The sequence below is a fragment of the Podarcis liolepis genome (assembly GCF_965112155.1).
Source record: "Podarcis liolepis genome assembly, chromosome: 7".
NCBI classification, from domain to species: Eukaryota; Metazoa; Chordata; class Lepidosauria; order Squamata; family Lacertidae; genus Podarcis; species Podarcis liolepis.
Window position 1 is genome coordinate 81,698,630 of NC_139561.1, and position 21,137 is coordinate 81,719,766.

A 21,137-nucleotide genomic window follows, 5' to 3' on the forward strand; every position below is an offset into this window, starting at 1 on the left:
ATGCCCCCACATACAGCATCTTCTGTCAGAAGAATGGCAAGTTCCACAGCCACATCACAAACAGGACACAGCACGTACATCCTCCACTGACCTGAGAATACCCCATAATCCCAGTTTTATTTTATTTCATGTTTGGTACATTTACAAAAAGAAAAGAATGCACCAATAAATTTTTTTTGAAAGTGGCAACATTAGACACAAACATAAAAGATTTTGGGGGGAAAAGGGAACTCTAGACTCCTTGCACTCCCCCCCATGCCGCCCAGGGAGGCCTTGCCCTCTGCTTGCCCCTCAGATCCAATGCATTATGTGGGGGAAAGCCTCAGTTTTAGCAGCCTCTCCTGCTTTACCTTTGCCATCTCTGCATATAATAATAATAATAATTTAATAATAAATATATTATTTATACCCCGTCCATTTGGCTGGGTTTCCTCAGCCACTCTGGATGGCTTCCAGCAGAATATTAAAATACAATTCTAAGGCTTTCACCATTCATTCTTCCTTTCAGGGTATTCTCACAACTTTCCACCTCTCACAACAAATCCACATCATTCTCACTGTCTTTGACTTTCATCAGCATCAAAAGTGAAACAAAAGCAAAGGACATGGAGCTGTGCTTGTGTATATCCAACCCCAGTAAAAGATAGTCCCTTAAATCTGCAAGCTCCTCTGGACACAGACCTGCAATCCCCACCCCCCTGCTTTTAACTCTGTTGTTGTTTAGTCGTGTCCGACTCTTCGTGACCCCCTGGACCAGAGCACCCCAGGCACTCCTGTCATCCACTGCCTCCCACAGTTTATTCAAATTCATGTTAATAGCTTTGAGAACACTGTCCAACCATCTCGTCATCTGTCGTACTCTTCTCCTTGTGCCCTCAACCTTTCCCAGCAACAGGGTCTTTTCCAGGGAGTCTTCTCTTCTCGTGAGGTGGCCAAAGTATTGGAGCCTCAGATTCACAATCTGTCCTTCCAGTGAGCACTCAGGGCTGATTTCTTCAGAATGGAGAGGTTTGATCTTTTTGCAGTCCATGGGATTCTCTTAACTCTAACCAACTTATTTTAAAGAGCAAGTGGACCAATTCTGTACCCCAAACAAGTGCATTTAATGGGACAGAGGAAATCTAGATCATGAGTAACTGTGCATTTTATTACTGTACAAAAATGGAAACTGGACAGACACTTGTCTCCCCTTACCAAAAATAAATAAATTCGTGATTCTGACTATCAGAGAAATCTGGCAAAATTGCCTGGACTTCTGGAAATCTAATCCAATTTCACTGCTGAGCTTTGAATTCTGGTGTCACCTGATGGGGCTTCACTTCCCTGGTGGTGAAATTGTGGGTGCCACAGGTTAAAGGGGGGAAATGTCCTTGGAGCTCTGGGAAGGGGGAAGAGATTGATTTACCCCAAATGCAACTGAATTTAATGGGAGTGAGGGGATCCGGGTCTCTGTGCATTTTATTACTGTACCACAAGGGAAACTGTGGACAGACATTTGTCCCCCTTTCAAAAAAGTTCATGCTGTCAGGGAAACCACCTTGGCTTCCAGAAACCTAATCCAATTTCAGTGCTGTAACCTGATGTGACTCGTTTCCCCACATCCAGGGTTGATAAATTGAGGCTGGAACAGATTAGGAGGGACGTGTCCTTGGATTTCTTGGAAGGGGGAAGAGAATTAATTAGTTTTCAACACTGTGCTTTACATCATAGTATAGCATGATTAGAATTCTAAAAATTTGTGACACTGTCCTGAACCCATTGTTCCTGGGTGCTGGCAAAGTGCTCCTTGCAATCCTCTACAAATTCCTCCAACTAAGCCTTAGTTCCTTGCTTGTTCTCGAACTCCTTCTTGGCTCTTCAGCTCTCAAGAATGATGAAGACACTCCTGATCTCCTGCCTCCTCTTGACCCTTCTGAATCCAGGTGAGCAGAACCACAGCTGCTGGGCAGTTCATCATGTTTCCAGGAAGGAATTAAGTGGGGAGGGGGATCAGCCATTAAAGCAGGAGAAGAAAGGAACAAGGACTTGTGCTTCCTTTGAAAGGGAGAGGAATAAAGCATATGGTCAAGCTACAAGGGATCCTCAATCATAGATAGTTTCTTCCCAATGTTTATATTTGTTTTTATTTAACCAAATCCATACTGAGAGGTGCAGTACCCCCAAGTCCATTGGGGGAGCAATGGGGGCAGTTGCCCACTCTTGGGTAAACCAGAATCCAATCTACAACAAAGAGTATGTTTCTTGAACTTCTTTCCTGTCTGCTTGCCTCATCGTCCACTCAAATTCTGCCCCTTCTTCCTGAAACTTTGTTCTCAATATTAAATCTTTACTTTACCAAATGCATACAGAGGTGTGGCATCTCCAAGTACATTGGGGGAGCAAAAGAGGCAGTAGTTCACTCTTCAATAAACCAGAATCCTAGCTTAAATTTAAAGCAGTGATGTCCAAACTTTTTTCAAAGAGGGCCAGATTTGATGAAGAGAAAAGCTGTGAGGGCCGACCAAAGGGCCAACCAAAGTTGCTGAGCATTTTTTAGGACTGAAGTTGTTTAAATTTTTTCAGGATTTTACCCCAAGAAAATAAACTGCCACAGGGGCCAGATTAAACCGACCAGTGGGCCCCTGAAATGGACTTTGGCCATGCCTGATTTAAAGTAAAGAGAAAGTTGCTTACATTTGTAGAAACTTATGATAGGATCTCGAATCTACAAACATGAGTCTGACCATACTGCGGGAGGCAGTGGAAGACAGGAGTGCCTGGCGTGCTCTAGTCCATGGGGTCACGAAGAGTCGGACACGAATAAACGACTAAACAACAACAATATGATAGGATAGGAGACAATGTATAGGCACAATTCTTCTCATATTTCAGAGCGGAATTATCCTGCCCCCCCCCATGAAATCTTTTAGTTTGCTGGTGTTACACACACACCCAATCTCTCAGTGGAGTCAGGTTCCAGGGGTACCAGATGTGCTTACCAGAGTCTGTCATATTTGCTGGTGTGGTAGGAGTTATAGTACAACAACTTTGGAAGGCTTAAAGGTTTCCTCACACCTTCTCTACTGGTCCTCTCCCTCAGACTGCAGGAGTCATCTTCAACAATCATTCTCTGGTCTATGCAAGGCCCACCCCTTTCACAGAGTTTAAGAACTACAGAAGGAATATATACTAGTTTGCAGAAAGTAGTATTCAAATAGTGCCTCCAATGTTGCAGAAAAAATATATCAATTGAGGATGGTAACCATGTATTTCTCTAGTTCGCTTTTGAAGCTATCACATTCGGTGGCCTTTGCTGACTCTCGTAAGATGGAGTTTGTAGCAGAAAGTGTTCTGTTCCTGTACCTTGACGCAGACCTATTCCTCCTACACAGTTACTAAAGTTTTCTAAACCCATTTTCCCCCTGTCTGCAGTGGCATCTCTGACATGTGAGTCTTGTTTCAATGAAGGAAAAGATTGCAGAAATGCCACCACTGAGGAGTGTGACGAGTCCAATGATCAGTCCTGCATGTCTGCCCTTGGAGTTGGCAAACTGTGTAAGTGAGAAGAACTTTCAACCTCCTTGATCACCAAAACGTAAACCCCCTGACTCACTTTCTAAGGCCATATGTTAGCCACAAGCCATGGAACATGACTTTTAATAAAGTAGTATTCTAGCCTCTGCATTGCCTGTAGGAGCAAGGAAGAAATTCAAGTCAGTTCATATTTAAAGGTGCGTTTACTCAACTGGCAGAGCAAAACAAAGCCATCCTTGAGAATCTGCCCTTCTCCCATTTTTGCAATTCAGTTGTCCGGCCATGTAATCAATATACAAATGCACATACTAGGGTAAAGTGTGCATATAAGAAGCTACAACAAAATCAAGCAACAGTCACCTAATTCATAAGAAGAGCTAAAAATAAAGATAGAAAAGATGGATATCAGTAACAGCAACAAAACAAGCCAAACAGTGTCGGTTCAGCAGCCTCACCTTTTGTAGTTGGAGTCAGTCTGTGTGGTTCCTATCTCCCAGGCCAAGTGAAAAATGACCTGCAAGGCAGAGAGCTAGTCTGCCAGGATTCACAGCCAATATGGTCAACAAACATCCTGCCCCCCCCCCAAAGGGGGAAACCATGACTGCTTAAATCAGTATGACCCTGCAGATAGGGCCTAAGAGTAAAAATTACATTCACACTAAATGTTGGTGGGGGGGGAGAGTTGGAAACTGATATGAAAATGTGGAGAAATGAACTTAAAATAAGAAACCAAGAGAAACTGACACTGACATATTGCCCCTTCCTATTTGCCTGGGGTACATGCTCCCTTTATGAGCTCCAGCATCGACTCTCATTGGTCCAGTTACAGGGTGGATTTGATCACAATTTAAATCACTAGTCAGTAAAACTTGATTTAAAACATTTTTTTACATAAAGACTCATTCTTGCTGGTATAATCTTAATATTTACAACTAGATGAAGGTTTCGTTTTTGGAATAATAAATTTTCAGAGTAGTTTTTAAAGTTATATCAAAAATTATTGATTTGGTTATACTATTAGAAAAACATTGACAGATAATTATAAAATTTTGTGAGGTTTAATAAATTAACTGTTTATATTTGGACTTCTTTTCTGCTGTATTTTATTGGAAGGAGAAAAAACAATCATTTCATTATTAGCAATTTAAATAATTTATTTAACTAAAACAATAACATTATAGCATATGTATCCATGTTTGTTAACTGATGTGATTAAACAATTTTTTTAGAAAAACCTTTGAGGGAGTTATAGCACACATGAAAAGCTTAAAACAAATCCTTATTTCCTGATGAGGATAGTCTTTGGACTGTAATGTAACTTAAATAGAAAACTATCTTGGGGTGGGGAATACTCCAAAAAAACAATTTAAATTAAAAAAATCTGATTTAAATAAAAAAATTCTGATTTAAATTTAATCTGATTATTTTGATTTTTTTAAATTGATTTTTATCCACTCTGTCATCCATGTTGGCAGCCACAAAACTTATTTCATTCATTAATTGCTTCCCATGACGCCTCCTGAACTGATCCCACTCAATAAGGAGAAGGGTGGTAGAAACCTCTAGACAGCCAAAGGTTCTCCAGTCCTCATATTCAACAAATAGATAAAACTGGAGAACTCTCTTTCCACTCCAAGCAGGGCCAGCTCAACACAATTGGATACCTGAGGCAAACCATGAAATGTTCCCCACCCCGCAGACATGGAAGAAAGGGTGACTGAAGATTAGGCCTGAGCGATATATTGACATATCGCCCCAGGAAGGGCAGACCGTGATGACAGCTTCACTCAGCAGTAAGTCGCTGGGGAAACCCCCACCGATCATGAGTCCCTCTGGCTCCAGCACCCAGCACGCTGAGGAAAAACTAAACAAGCTGCAGTCTGGAGCTGGAGGCAGAGGGACTCATGATCGTGGGGGCTTAATTAAAGATATATTGCTGAGTGAAATCATCATCGTGGTCTGTCCCATATGTCTGCACTAGGAGAAAAAGCTGCATGGAGAAGGCTTATACATCTTGTTCCTCCCTGCCTCCCTCCCTCCCTCCTTAAACTGCTTGGATTAAGAGCACACCGCTGCCCTCGACTCAGCCAAGTAGTTGTGCGGAAACCCCAACCTGCCACTGGCTCACATGAGCAAGTCGTGGGGCGGGGGCTCTGTTAAAGTGCTCCCCCTCCCCAGCTGCAAAGCCCCAACCCCGCTCCTGCTTGCACACAAGTAGGAGTGGTATCTCAGCTGCTAAGCAGGGGAAATGCGAGCCATGTGACCCTTTCCTGTTGAGAGGGCACGGCTGCCCATCTCTCAATGGAGAAGTTTGAAGGAGCCCCCACCTTGTGTGAGTCAACAATGGAGTGCAGGCTCCGGGCGGAGACAGCCTTGGCTTGCCTTTTTCAGCACAGGAGGAAAAATGGAGCCCACTCTGCCAGTCAAAGGCAGCCAGGCAGTGCAGGCAGCCCGGCAACGGATAGGTAGGGTGGCTTTGCAGCCTGCGCTTTGTGAATGACCACCCCACAAGGAAAGAGGCAGTGTGCCTACATGGGCATCAGTGAGGCAGAGGGAGCCTCAGAAAGGAGCTCCGAGGTGGTATTTGCTAAAATGTATAGAACTCAAGATAAGGTATGTTGGAAATGTAAGGAGAAGGAAGGGAATTTCTTTCAAATGTGGTGGACGTGTCCTAAGATTAAAGTCTACTGGGATATGATATATAAAATACTTTTAGTAAAAAAACCAGAGGCTTTTTTATTAGGGATAATAGGTGAAGAAATTCCCCCCAAAAAGACATAAATATATTTATGTATGCTACCATGGCAGAAAGGATACTTTTAGCCCAGAAATGGAAGCAGCAGGAACTTCCAACGTTGGAAGAATGGTAGACAAAGATGATTGAATACGCCGAGCTGGCGAGACTGATGGGTGCGAATCCGAAACCAGCACAACGAACTGTTTGAAAAGGACAGGTTATGATTTGATACCTGTTTATAAATATTAGAAGTAAGTATTTTAGGTATGGAGATAAGGTAAATAGGGTGATTTAGAAATGCGAAGATAAAAGTGATTGCATATGGAAGTCAGGGAGGGGGACGGGAGGAAGTCAAAGCTCAATTTGAGCAAATATATACGTGATGAAGAAATTTTATTTGGTTGTTATAAAGGAAAAAAGAAATTTTAATAAACATTATATTAAAAAAGAAAAAGGAAGGAGCTCCAAGGTCCCTGCCACGAAAAACAGGGACATGGACTGCCGGTATGAGAGAGTCAGTGTGCTGGGTGCTGGAGGAAGAAGTAATCAGGATAGGCAGGGTTTCCAATACCGATTTACAGCTGAGTGAAGCTGTCATCACGGTCTGCCCCTCATACAGAAGGCAGCAGCATCAGGCAATGCTTTTCTTGGTGGTCAGATCTCCTGCCCCTCTGGATCCTGCCACATAAGATGACCATCAATCCTTGCCTCATGGGTGGGCCAGCCCTATCTCCAGGTCTAGTTATTTCCTTTTCCAATTCTTTCTTTTATAGCACTTTTGGGGTCCTATATGGTTCTCAAGTCCTGCATCGATACAGAGTTGTGTGATGCAGACTATGCCAGTGCCTCAGTAACCTCATCAATGTACATCCACAGCAAGATCTCCTGCTGCAAGACAGATATGTGCAACAGTGGACCTCCTGAAAGTAAGTATCATCATCAGGAGAGCTGGTCTCACAAAACTCAAGTAATGAGAAAGGTCAAAGAAAGACAAACAAGCTTTTGGCAGTATCCTGATGTCAGGGACTGGCTAGACAAGGAGGAGTGGTGCCAGCCAGTCACTCCAGGAGGTGCCTGAGGGTGACACTAGGAAAGAACATTTCAAACCTGATTCAGACTGGTGGGACAGGGAAGAGCCACTGACAGAGGGAATGAGCAGGGAAGCATTGGAGCCATAGTATGGGGGTGGCGGGAACTAATAGAACAAAACCCAAAATCACAGTAAGATTACCTGAACAACATGCAGCATCTATTAGCAAAAATTACAAGGGAGCATCACAGTTTTACCTTAGAAACACCCATCCCATAATGTTACTCACAGTTCCTCTCCTGCAGCAGCTTCTGGTATTTACATCCTATGCTTTTCTCCAAAACGCTTGAGCTCACCTTTTTAGCCTCAAAACATCCTGTGAAATAGGTTACGCTGAGAGATGGTTCCGGGCCCAGGCCACTCAGCAAGTGTCATGGCTACAGTAGAATTTGAACCCTGATCTCCTAGATTCTAGTCCAACCCTCTAACCACTACATGTCACTGCCTCATAGGTTTCCCAGAGTTCTAGCCCCCAAACCTAGAGTGACCCATTTTCTTTGATGCATTTGCATTTGTACAGATATTTTTAGCGGGAGAGGCATCTGTCCTTCTTGTGTGGGAGGGAATTGATTCCTTTGAGTTTTGCATTCAGGGAATTGATATCTTCAGGTTAAAGCAAATGCTAATAAAGATCTATTAGATGCAATGGACTCCAGTGATGCTTAATTACATATTATAGAGGAACACTAACAGTGGTACCTCGGGTTACTAACACTTCAGGTTACATACGCTTCAGGTTACACACTCCGCTAACCCAGAAATAGTGCTTCAGTTTAAGAACTTTGCTTCAGGATGAGAACAGAATTCGTGCTCTGGCAGCACGGCGGCAGCGGGAAGCCCCATTAGCTAAAAAATAAAAAGTAAAAAAGAATTACATTTGTTGCTCCACTCACTTTCGCAAGAGGCCCGGCCACTGGCATGTGGCTCTGAGAAGGTTGCCCTGAAGGAAATGTGGCCCTCACTGAAACAATTAATATGAAGGTTCCATCTTTAAGCCCCGGCTAGGCTCCTGGCATACACCAGCTGATGATACAGGCCTGTATCACCATCCTTTTCAAACTAGGGACAGAAGCTGGGGTTGGGATTTGAACCAAGAACGCCAAAGCTGGAAGCTGCGCTGAGCTGGAGCCTGGCTTAGTGAGCTACCATGAATTGCATACTGAGACCCTCAGGTGCAGAGGAAAATAGGAATAACAGCACACCAGGCAGTGCGACTGGTAAGGCAGTATCATTCTTCTTCTTCTAGGGCGATCACTCATAGCCAAGTAAGACAGTCTTTCATAAACACGGTTTTAACAATGAGTCCGTAAGTGACTGTGGAGGCCAATTCTGGAACCACACGTCCTTCCACAGTGGGGACATTGGTTTCTGGGTAGGAGTTGATCATGGTGTGGATTTGCCAAGCATGCCTTCTTCTTAGCACATTTCTCCCTTACATCCTGAGTTCGAGTGTCTTCAAAGCCCATGACACCTTTGTTAAAGGCTGTTCTCCAACTGAAGCACTCGCAGGCCAGTGTTTCCCAGTTGTCGGTGTTTATACTTCATTTTTAAAGATTTGCCTTTAGACAGTCTTTGAACCTCTTTTGCTGACCACCAGCATTACACTTTTGATTTTTAAGTTCCGAATAGAGTAGTTACTTTGGATGACGATCATCAGGCATCTGCACAACATGACCAGTCCAACGAAGATGATGTTGAAGAATCATTGCTTCAACACTGGTGTTATTTGCTTCTTCCAGTACACTGATATTAGTTCGCGTGTCTTCCCAAGTGATGTGTAAAAAATTTCAGAGACACCGTTGATGAAATCTTTCGAGGAGTTAGAGATGGTGTTTATAAGTGGTGCATGTTTCACAAGGAAACAGTAAGGTTGGTAGTACAATAGCTTTGTAAACAAGCATGTTGGTTTCCCTGTGAATGTCCCGGTCCTTAAACACTCTGCACTTCAATCAACAGAAAGCTGCACTCGCAGAGCTCAGGGATGCTGGATTTCGGCATAAGTGCTAGCCCTTATGGAAAGATAACTGTCTAGGTAGGAGAAGTGATTGACATTTTCCAACGTTACACCATTGAGTTGGATTTGTGGAGCTGCAGAAGGAGTATTTTGTACTTGTTGGTGCAGTACTTTGGTTTTTTTTGGATGTTGAGCAACAGGCCAAAGTTTTCATAAGCTTCTGGGAAGATATTTAGGATGGTTTGGAGGTCATCCTCTGAGCGTGCACACACTACATTGTCATTAGCATACTGAAGCTCTATGATGAAAGTTACTGTAGCCTTACTCTTTGCTTTCAGCCGGCTCAAATTGAAGAAATTCCATCTGTCAAATATATTATTTCTACTCCGGTGGGGAGTTTCCCTTTGACAAAGTGTAGGATCATGGCAATGAAAACAATGAATAGAGTTGGGGCGATAACACAACCCTGTTTAACACCTGATCCCACTGTGAATGGTTCACTTTGAGAGCCATTGTTATCTGCGATTGATGCTGTCATATTATCATGGAGGAGTCGGTTGATGTTTACAAATTTATCTGAGCAGCCAATTCTCAGAAGGACAGTCCACAGGGCATTATGATTTACAATGTCGAAAGCCTTAGGTCACATACAGGGGTTGGTTTTGATCTCTGCATTTTTCTTGAAGCTGTTGAGCGGTGAAAATCATGTCCACTGTCCCCCTAGAAGGCCGGAAACCATTTTGGGATTCAGGAAGGGTCACCTCGGATATTGTTAAGAGATGGTTTGCTAAGATCCTTGCAAGAATTTTACCACCTGCAGCTAATAGAGAGATGCCTCGATAGTTTCCGCAATCAGTTCTGTCACCTTTTTTAAAAAATAAAATTGAAAATTTTGGCATCCATAAAGTCTGTTGGGATCTCTTTTCTCTCCCATATTTTTTTGATGAGCTTGCGAAGTTGTTGTGCAAGTTCAATTCCACCCACTTTGAAGACATCGGCAGGTTTTCCCTCAGGTCTGCAGGTTTTTTTTGTTTTTCATATAGTTAATAGCTGTACACAACTCTCCCAGATTTGGAGATACTGCAAGCTCATCTCTAACTTGTTTTTGCAGAATTTGTGAGAGGACCTCAGCAGCTACGGGGGAGTTGCAGTTAAGGAGATGTCGGTAATGTTCTTTCCAGCACAGTGCAATAGCTTCTTTATCTTTTAGACGTGTGATACTATCTGCTGAGCCTAGGGGGCATATGCCATGATTTATTTGCCCATAGATGGTCTTTGTGGCTTTGTTCACAGGCTGCAGTAATGGATGTTTTTAGCTTGGCCCAGTGTTCCTCGATGTTATCAGGGAATTCTGAAAGCAGATGGCCCTTAAGAGTCATTTGGAAGCAATCCCACTTAATGGGATCTTGAAGGCCTTGGGTGTTCATTTTGGGCCTTGTTTTCCTTCCTTGAAGCCTGCGTTAAGGTATAATATTGATAGCCATTGTGGAGCGTAATAGTCAGTGATCTGTCCAGCAGTCGTCGGCACTCGTCATAGCTCTGGTAAGGAGGAGATCACGGCGATCTTTAGCAAAGACAATAACATAGTCTAAGACAGCGGCAGGCAACCTAAGGACCATGGGCCGGATGTGGCCCAATCACCTTCTCAATCCAGCCCATGAACGGTCCAGAAATCAGCGTGTTTTTACATGAGTAGAATGTGTCCTTTTCTTTAAAGTGCATCTCTGGGTTATTTGTGGGGCCTGCCTGGTGTTTTGACATGAGCAGAATGTATGCCTTTATTTAAAATGCTTCTCTGGGTTATTTGTGGGGCATAGGAATTCGGTCATTTTTTTTTCAAAATATAGTCTGGCCCACCAAATGGTCTGAGGGATGGTGGACCAGCCCATGGCTGAAAAAGGTTGCTGACCCCTGGTCTAAGAGGTGCCAGTGGTTTGACCGAGGATGCCTCCAGGGAGTTTTAAATTTATTTTTCTGTCAAAAGAGTGTGTTGGTAGTAACAATGTTGTGCGCTGCACATATCGTCTAAAGTAAGATTCAGTTCGGGTTGCTGTTGCCAATTCCTTCTTTCCCAATAGTCCCAGGCCACTGATTAAAATCTCGCCCAACTCCTGCATTAAAATCACCCAGGAGGATGAGTTTATCTTCCTTAGGCATCTCTGATAGAACGGTATCAAGCTGAAAGTAAAAATTTTCTTTAATGTCTTCATCGGCATCCAGTGTTGGTGCATAAGCACTTATAAGAGTAGCCTGTTGGTTTTTGGTGTGCTTTATTCGAAGGGTTGAAAGTCACTCATTAATGCCGGTAGGGACTTCTGACAGGAGCTTCACAAGATCATTTTTGATAGTGAAGCCTACTCCATGTATCCGAAGTTCTTGTTCTGATAGACCTTTCCAGAAGAAAGTGTAGTCTCCTTTTTCTTCCTTCAGTTGTCCCTCACCTGCTCTTTGAGTCTCTTGAAGCGCTGCAATATTGATGTTAAAACATTGCAGCTCTCTTGCAATGATGGCAGTTCTGCATTCAGAACGCTTGCTATCTGTGTTATCTGACAAAGTCTGTATATTCCATGTTCCAAAATTCAATTGTGTTTTACAACCGCTAGGTGGTGTCCCCATTGTGTGTGGTCATCCAGTCAGGGGAAAAGGGAGGCAGACTATGTTTAGGGCACCTTTTCTAGCCCCTCCCCCTTTCCAGGGTGATCAGAGTGGATCTTAAAAAGGGCTACTCAGTAATGGATACAGCTGCCAAGCTGCTCAACTGCCTTGTTCCTTGAGTGGGAACGACTGAATCTGTATTCACCGCCCATGTGCTGGTTCATGACTAGGGGCTTCCAAATTTCATGATCCTACCCCCATTACCATTTGCCGATTGCCAGATGACTTTTGGGGTTTGGGTTTGGGATGGGTTTTTGGAAGACACCAGTACATGAATTTGTTTTATGTGTGTAGATCAGTGCATGCTGACCAAGGCACAATCTTCGCAGTAGGGCTCTGTTCCGATGGCATGAGTAGTCACAATGAACTGGTAGATTCCTGTCTGCTGCAGCCCTTATCCACCTTCACAGCCGTTGTAACATACCGCTTGTTATCATCCGCCTGTTCTGCCATTGAGGACTTTTTGGATCATTCTTTATCTAGCTCCTTCCCTTTGACCTTACCACCTTGGGTGACCCTGTTAGGAGTACAGGATTCCTGATGGCTTCGCTCACACGGCTCATCGGAACGTGCAAACCCACTCACCGTGTATTCCTTCATGTTACTACATTCTTTGGGTTCAAGTTGGGAGTCCGTTGCCACTCAGATTGCTGTTCAGCCAACTGCTCAGATCACAGTAGCACATTTTACTGCCGTGATTCTGAATGAAGCGGACAGGCGAGGTGCTAGCTGCATGGGTAAGGGGGAGTCTTCACAGACGTCATCCCAGAATGCAGTGGAACCACCAGATGGCACCAAAGCTTTGAAGGCAGTGAAATGCTACCCGTGTGGACGTCTAGGCCATATGAAGAGGGAATGCAGATTTCCCAGGGCCAAGACAGAGCAGCGCAGCGAAGGCTCATCGCATGGAAAAGGCAAAGGTCCAGTGTCCAGGAAAACGCAGCACAAGGCAATGGTCTCACGCTTCACTCCAAAGGTTGCAAAGGTCCAGAAGACATCTAGATCTTTCTTCGTGGTGGATTCGGGCGCAACACGGCACTTATGCAACGACAAGCGACTGTTCGTGTCTTTTACACTGCAGGAAGGTGCGATTCCGAGCACAATTCAAAGTGTTGGTGCTGACCTTTAAAGCCCTAAACGGCCTCGGTCCAGTATACCTGAAGGAGCATCTCCACCCCCATCGTTCAGCCCGGACACTGAGGTCCAGTGCCGAGGGCCTTCTGGCGGTTCCCTCATTGCGAGAAGCAAAGCTACAGGGAACCAGGCAGAGGGCCTTCTCGGTAGTGGCACACGCCCTGTGGAACACCCTCCCATGAGATGTCAAAGCGATAAACAACTACCTGACATTCAGAAGACATATTAAGGCAGCCCTGTTCAGGGAAGTTTTTAACGTGTGATATTTTAGTGTATTTTTGGTTTCTATGGAAGCCGCCCAGAGTGGCTGGGGAGGCCCAGCCAGATGGGCGGGGTATAAATAATAAATAATTATTATTATTATTATTATTATTATTATTATTATTATTATTATTATTCACCAGGCGGATGACCACATGATCCCCAGTCAAGGCTACGGAACTGTTGTTCTTCACAGTTTGGACTTATCAATACACAATGTTCTCTACGTTCCAGATGCTGCACACAATCTACTCAGTGTTGCACAGCTGAATGAACGGAAATTTTACGTTTCCTTCAAGAACAAGAAGTGCACCATCACAAAGAAAAACGATTATGTATTGCATGCTGAATATGTTGATCATTTGTTTGTTTTGTATTTTGATGATGATGTGCAGGATGAAACTTGTTGCATTGCAGGTTCTAACAAAAGTTTGCATGCAGGATGTATTCATGATTTCCCAGGAAATTTGGTCATTTGCATTTTGAGGCAATATCTAAAATGCCTGCCTTGGTTGAAGGTATGACTATTAAAACCTGCAGGTACCACATGAAGTGTAAGGCATGCGCAGCAAACAAAGTGAAAATGGCTGCGAAAGGTAAGGTTTCTAGTAGGCAAGCTACAGAACCATACCAGGTAGTGCATGCTGATTTGGTTGGTCCACTGTCGCCCTCTTTGGGTGGAAACAGATTCTTCATGGTTCTCATTGATGCATTTTCCAGGTATATTTATGTGTACAATCTCAAGCAGAAATCAGAGGCATTTCAAAGGTTCAAGGAAATCTGTGCTTTGTTGGAAAATGTGCATGGTAAGAAGATAAAGACTTTTTCACTGATCGCGGGGGGGGGGGATTCACTTCTCAGCAGTTTGAAGCTTTTCGGACTGAGAAAGGAATTCAGCACGATTTGTCTAGTCCTCGCTCGCCATGGCAGAACAGACTTTGCAAGAGGGCAAATCAAACATTGCTTCAAGGGTTAAAAATCTTGCTGCATGATGCCAATCTTCCAGAGAGTTATTGGGTGGAATCTTTGGCTTGTTTTGTTTACAGTTATAATCACAGGTTATCTTCAGCGATTGGTTGTACCCCCTATGAGAAGATGTTTGGCAAGAAGCCTTACATCAAACACATGAGAATTTTTGGTTCTGACATGTGGGTTCACACACACAAAGCTCCAAGTTAGGCAAGCATGGATTGCATGGTATCTTTCTTGGGTATCAGAAAGGTTCTTACAGAGTAATGATGACTGACTCTAAGACAATTAGGGTCACAAGAAGTGTTGAGTACAATGCCAAGTGGGGGGAGAATGTGGGAATTTTCCAATGTTATCCTGATGACAGTGATGAGACTGAGGATAGGCAACAGCCACAGCAACAGCAGCAGCAACAGCCACAGCTGCTGCAACAACCCACTGATGAAGGTCCTGATTATGAGTCTGAGACTGAATCAGGTGATTCAGAGGATTTCAAGAGTATGAAAGCCTCTATGTGACCCTCTGAATGCTATGATCGAGAAGAATTGGAAGAACCATTGTTCACTATAGGTCACTTTTCTCCTAAGAAGGAAGAGGAGAGTGTTGAAGACCTAAGGCTAATTCGCAGGTCTCAGAGAGCCACAAAGGGTAGACCTCCAAAGAGATTTGCTGATGAGTTTGCTAAGACAGCAGTAGCAGCTGTTAAAAGCTCCAAGAAGGTATTTGAACCTTCAAGCTTCCAAGAAATCCAGGATTTGGATTCAAAGGATGCTGAGCCATGGTTAAATGCCATGAAGGCTGAGCTTGATTCCTTAGAGAGGAACAAAACATGGGAGCTAGTTTCAGTAGTTCCAGGAATGAAACTGCTTGGAAGCAAATGGGTCTTCAAAGCGAAGACTGATCAAAATGGCAAGATAGTCAGACACAAAGCCAGATTGGTAGCCAGAGGTTTTTCACAGGTACCAGGTGAAGACTATCACGAGACCTACTCACCCACCGTGAGGTATGAGAGCATTAGGCTTATGCTCAAGCTTGCTGCAGAGGAGAATCTACACGTTAGTCACCACGACGTGAATACAGCTTTTCTGTATGGATCTCTAGATGAATCTCTTTATATGCTTCCACCTGATGGCGTGCAGGTAAATCAGGGATTTGTTTGTGCTCTGAAGAAATCCCTTTATGGTCTCAAACAAAGTGCATGGTGTTGGCACACAAAACTCACTGAAGTATTGTTTTCTCTAGGTTTTCAGCAAGGGAGAGCTGAGCCATGTGTATTTGTCAAAGAGGAGGGACAAAAGAAGCTGTATTGCTTGTTTTATGTTGATGATATTCTGTTCTTTTGGAAAGATGTCAAAATGGACAATAACGCCCTAGCTCAACTGAAAGAGCATTTTGACATGAAAGATCTTGGTGAGGTAAACAACTACCTATCTCTGGAAATAGAGAGAGATCAAGATGGTAACATTCTAGTACACCAGTCACGGAAAATTGCTGATGTGTTAAGCAAACTAAACCTGATGGATGCTAACCCTGTAGACACACCGATGACAACAGGTTAGGTAGATGACACTGAAGGAGCATTTTCTGACACTACACTGTACAGAAGTGTGCTAGGTAAACTAAACTTCATTGCCAGATGTTCAAGACCTGACATTGCTGTTAGCTGTAATTTCCTAAGCAGACAAGTCAACAATCCTACTGTTAAGGATTGGAAAGCTCTGAAACACATAGCTCACTATTTGAAAGGCACTATGCATTACAGACTGAGATTTAACAATCAGAAGTCTGGTGGTCTTGAGATGCAAGTTTTGGTAGTGACACTACAGACAGGAAAAGCACGTCTGGAGTTTGCTATATGTACAATCAGGGTCTTTTTGATTGGTCATGCAAGAAGCAAACAACAGTTAGCTTAAGTACTTGTGAAGCTGAACTGAATGCACTGTCTTATTCACTTAAAGATTGTGAATGGTTGTTACAATTGTGCAAAGACATGAAAATTCCTGTCAAATGTCCAATCCAGGTTTATCAAGACAACAAAACATGTTTAGCTTTGCTGAATTCTGAAGGTTGTAAGCAAAGCACGAAGCATTTGCAATTGAAACTGCAACATGCTAGGGGATGTATTCAGAAGGGACTCGTAATGGTGTCCTATATGCCAGGTAAAGAAATTCCTGCTGATGTATTGTCCAAGGTTGTACCAAGGGATCAACACTGTACCTATGTGCAGAAGTTGGGTTTGTACTGATATTGTACGAACACGCTGCCCAGTGATATTCACAGAAAGGGGGAGGATGTTGGTTTCCGCTTTCTTCACTGTGCAGCAAAATGCTTGTCACAAGACAATTGTTTACATTCCACAGTCAGAGTTACTGTTGGGTTCCCACGGGAAATGGGAGACTGGATGTGGCGTACACTGGTTTCCTGTTTTTCACTGTTCTCTCAGTGTTCTTTGTTTCCGAGGGAATTGCTTCTCTGCTCTCACAGAGGCAGAATGCATGTTTGTATTCTCTCAGCATAGAGTGTAAATAAAGTTAAGAATGTAGGCACATACTGCTTATCCTTCTGCTGTGTGGACTACTCTGCTTGGGCTCAAGATAAGATGAGTCTGTATCAGCTTCAGATGGGCCGAAGCTGGTCAAAATCTCACAACCACAACAAGGTGGTGATCCAGTGAGTGATAACGCAGTATGATACCTCTGGATTGGCCAGGCCTTCTACAAACATTTGCAACGTGGGCTCCTGCCTTCGCCAACAGAACAGTGCTTTCTAAGAGGATATCTGCATTATTTAATAACATAGCATAGTAAAAGAAAAACTGTGCATAGAACAAAACCAAAAACCATGTATCAATAACAAGATTACTTGAACAACATGCAGGATTCATGAGCAAAAATTAGAAGGGAGCTTCACAGTTTTACCTTAGTCCTAGAAACATTCCTTGTGTGATGTTACTCACAGTCCCTCTCCTGCAGCAGCTTCTGATATTTACATCCCTACTATTTTGTCCAAAGAGCTTGAGGTGGCATGTCTGGCTCTCCTGCTCTCCATTTTAGCCTCAAACACCCATGTGAAATAAGTCAGGCTAAGGGGCAGTGTCTGGCCCCAGGTCACTCAGCAAGTTTCGTGGCTCAAGTACAGATTGGAACTCTGGTCTCCTCCCACCCTTGTTCCTGATGTAGACATTCACATTCCCTTGTTCCTGATGTAGATCTTCACTCACCCCTCCCTTCTTGTTGGGAGGAGGCACCATTTTGTGGTTCGGCTTAGTACTCTCAACACCCTGGTGTATGTTTTTATTGTAAACACTATAACAACACCAAGACAAAGAATTCTGGGAGTGGTAATTTCCTAAGGGTGCTGAGAGTTAATTGGGAAACCCCTATTCCCCTCACAGAGCTATGAATTAACAAACAAACCCCACACAATAGTTCTTATTAGCTCCCAAAACTAAGCACATGTTTTCCAGAAGTGATTTTTTAAGGCTAAAACTACTAAGAGCTTTCTTTCTCTTTCCCGCTCTCAGGAAGAGGGCCATTTTGTAGACTTTTATCATCATTTGTGTCCATCCGTGGCTATCATTTTATCTCTCAGATTGCCCCCCAGTGGTGCTCAGTGCTAAGCCCAATTGCTTAAAGTGGTATCCCTTTGCTTGAAATGTATGCTGTGAATGTGGCCCCAGTCAGAAATCTCTTGCACCATGCATTAATGTAGCCTTGGATGAATGGAGCATGGCTGAAGCACTCCACTTGGAGAAGTGTTGGAAGGTGGTACGCATCCATCTTGGAAGGGGAAGCACAATTCCCACCCCTCACATACAGCAAGTTGTGGTTTGCATCTGCAAAAGAAATACATTGACTAACTGCAATGTTGGTGTGGTGATTGTTTTCCAGTGCCTGAGAGTGAGACGAGGGAGCTCAATGGACTGAAGTGCCCGAGTTGTCTCACCATCTTGACAGATGAGTGTGAGGGCAATAAGACCGTCAGCTGCAGAAATGAGGAGGATCAATGCTTCTACGCTGGGGGTCTCGTGAAGTTTGGTGAGTCTTGTATGATGGAGTGCAGCTAGGGCCCCATCTTTGAGGAAGTATCATACTACTTTGAGCAGTCATGGCTTCCCCTAAAAGACGCTAGGATACTTTGTTTATTAAGGGTGCTGAAAGTTATTAGGAGACCCACGTTGCCCTCATAGAGTGTCTGGGATGAGCAGGAGCCCAAGGAGGAGGGATGTGTGTGCAAGGAGGTGGGAGGAGGAGGAGAATACAGGGAAGGGCTAGTGATTTTGGGGGTTCTTGCCTGGAACCCTGCGCCAGTTTATTCCATTTTATCCCCAGCAACACCTTAAAAGCCTATTCATATAGGGACATGCTCTATTCCCTTTTGCTGTTCATTCGATTGAGTTTTAAATGTTTTAATGATTTTAACTGCTTTTATTGCTAATGTAAATATTTCTTGTAAACACCTAGCAGTTTTTACTGCAATCAAGCGGTATATAGTTTTTGTTAAATAAAAATACATCTTAAAATTTGCACTTTAAATTGGAGGGGGCAGGATGGAGACCCATAGGTCCAGGAGCCAAAGGCATTCCTCTAGAACTCTCTGCTTTCCCTAGGCCACACCCCTCACCTGCTTTCCCTAGGCCACACCCCTCACAAGCCCCACTTCATACCCTACCTGTATGCTTTGGCCTGGCTGGATTGTTGCCCCTGAACTCTTGGTTACTTGGAGGGAGAACAGAGAGGGCTGTTTGAGTGTATGTATAAAATAGCCTGCCGTGTAAAGGTGGATTTTACATATGTTTCCATTGGCATGTGGACCTCCCAGAAGGTCACCCAGACTGGAAAACAGCTCTTGGGCTGAAAAACGTTGCCCACCATTCTGTTTGAGGGAGAGGGTTTTGGATTTCAAAAATATGTATGTGGCTTTTTTCCAACAGGGGAAACCACCCTGACGGGTGCTCTCCGAGGCTGTGCAACAGCTAGTATGTGTGACTACGGTCAGGATATGCTGGTGACTTATCTTAAATCATTGGGATATGAGATCACTCAATTAGAGTGTACTGACGCAATGGACAATGATGCCAATGAGCTGTAACTGAGGGAAGGCAAACCTCCACCACCCAGAAGAACCCACCATTTATGGAAATTGACAACCTAGTGGTTGAAGCAGGGGTGGTCTCAGCCTGAGGACTCCCAGGCTTTCTTTCCAGAAGTCTAGAAGCTTCTCCTCAAAGACAGGCTGTATTTGACTTTCATGTGCAAATGAAGTCATTGAATCATGTCTAAAATAAATATATATGGCAAATAATGTGTGTTGTATCATTTATCCAAATGCATCATTTGTTGGGGGAAATAAAAGTTCTTGGGGATGGGAGCAAGATTTCAGGTTTGAAATCCCTGGCCAGCCTTCCATGTAAAATTTAATTGTGTCCACTTTGTGCTCCCTTGTTGTCAGGGGTAGTGCATCCCATTTCACCACAGCAGCCATGCTACGTAACCCCCACCAAAGCATCCCTTTCCACTTTGAGGCAATCAAGATTTGTGCTAATGTTAGATTCTCCACAAGCTTCAACTGGCACTGCTTGCATCCGCCTGCTGAACCAGTCCAGCTGTTACAGAACCCTGTTGTCGAAATGGACAGCAAGATGCCTGTGCAAAGCCTCAAAGCAGGACTGGACAGCAACATCAGTTGGTCCCATCCCGTCCCCCGGCTTGTGATTCCCACCAACTGACATTCAGAGGAATACTGTCTCCAACACTTGAGGAAGAACATGGCCAACTTGGTTAGTAGCCATTGTTAGCCTTATCCTCCATTAATTTCTTCTAATCCTCAATCAAACACATCCACGTGGCAGCCCATCTTTACTTCCTGAGAGCAAATTCCAGAGTTTAACTATCTGCTATTTCAAGCAGCACTTTCTTCCATCTTTCTCAGATCTTCCAACATTCACTGCCATTAGCTGCCCACAAATTCTAGTGTTATGAAAAAGGAATAAAAGCTTTTCTCTGTCCTGTTGCACTAAAGGCTTCCTATGAATTGAAGGCTGACTAAACCTCAGGTGTGTAGGGAGCTACAAGAATTGCCCCAATCAAAGGATCTCACTGCTTAAGGTGTAGCATAAGGGATTGCATACTCCTCGAGGCACCTTGGGCTCACATTGCTCAGGTATCTGTGGAAATAAACATAAGCACCTTGAATCTGACCTGGAAGAAAATTGGCAACCAGTGCCACTATCTGAGCAACAGAGGGACACATGGCCAGAATTTTTTTTTGAAAGTGGCATTATGTGGGGAAGGGCCTCAGCTGTAGCAGCCTCTCCTCCTTTACCTTTGCCATCTCTGCAAATTATAATAATAATAATTTAATAATAAATATATTATTTATACTCCACCCATCTGGCTGGGTTTCCCCAGCTACTCTGGGTGGCTTCCAGCAGAATATTAAAATCCAATTCTAAGGCTTTCACCATTCATTCTTCTTTTCAAGTTATTCTCACAACTTTCCACCTCTGAGCATAAGGATCCTTTGCCACTGTACCTGCATACATGAATACAGCTGGATACATAAACAGAATTTTACTGACCAATATCCCCTGCCAGAAGGGTTCTGGACTCGTGGAAAAGTCAGTTTGATTCCCCCCCCCCATTATATATCATGTCCCAAGAGACCTTGGCCTTCCTACAGGTCTACCACATGTGACAGAATGACCCCTTGCAATTCTTACATTTCCAACATTTTTGTGGTACACTCTTTATATTTGATCTAAGCTCTTTAGAGTTAAATAACATTGGTACATCATCTTATAATAATTAACTTATAATATGAAG

At 43.7% G+C, this 21,137-nt stretch overlaps 1 protein-coding gene and 1 long non-coding RNA gene across 2 annotated transcripts in view; one reads left to right on the top strand and one right to left on the bottom strand.

Annotated features, from left to right (window-relative positions):
* LOC310712557 overlaps positions 1 to 21,137 on the bottom strand; it is a 96,012-nt gene that overhangs the window by 8,563 nt on the left and 66,312 nt on the right. The window lies entirely within an intron of this gene.
* LOC310712513 (phospholipase A2 inhibitor gamma subunit B-like) lies at positions 1,792 to 19,609 on the top strand. The gene is made up of 5 exons (XM_083515656.1): positions 1,792 to 1,922; positions 3,412 to 3,534; positions 7,024 to 7,176; positions 18,204 to 18,350; positions 19,247 to 19,609. Exons 1-5 carry the CDS (start codon positions 1,871 to 1,873, stop codon positions 19,402 to 19,404), a joined length of 633 nt encoding a protein of 210 aa, XP_083371782.1. The 5' UTR covers positions 1,792 to 1,870; the 3' UTR covers positions 19,405 to 19,609.

Bases quoted from the DNA above. Each gene is read 5' to 3' on its own strand.
- LOC310712513 (XM_083515656.1), top strand. From the start codon at position 1,871: ATGATGAAGACACTCCTGATCTCCTGCCTCCTCTTGACCCTTCTGAAT. The intron at 1,923-3,411 runs GTGAGCAGAACC...CCCTGTCTGCAG, and splicing joins CTTGACCCTTCTGAATCCAG to TGGCATCTCTGACATGTGAG. The intron at 18,351-19,246 runs GTGAGTCTTGTA...TTTTTCCAACAG, and splicing joins TGGGGGTCTCGTGAAGTTTG to GGGAAACCACCCTGACGGGT.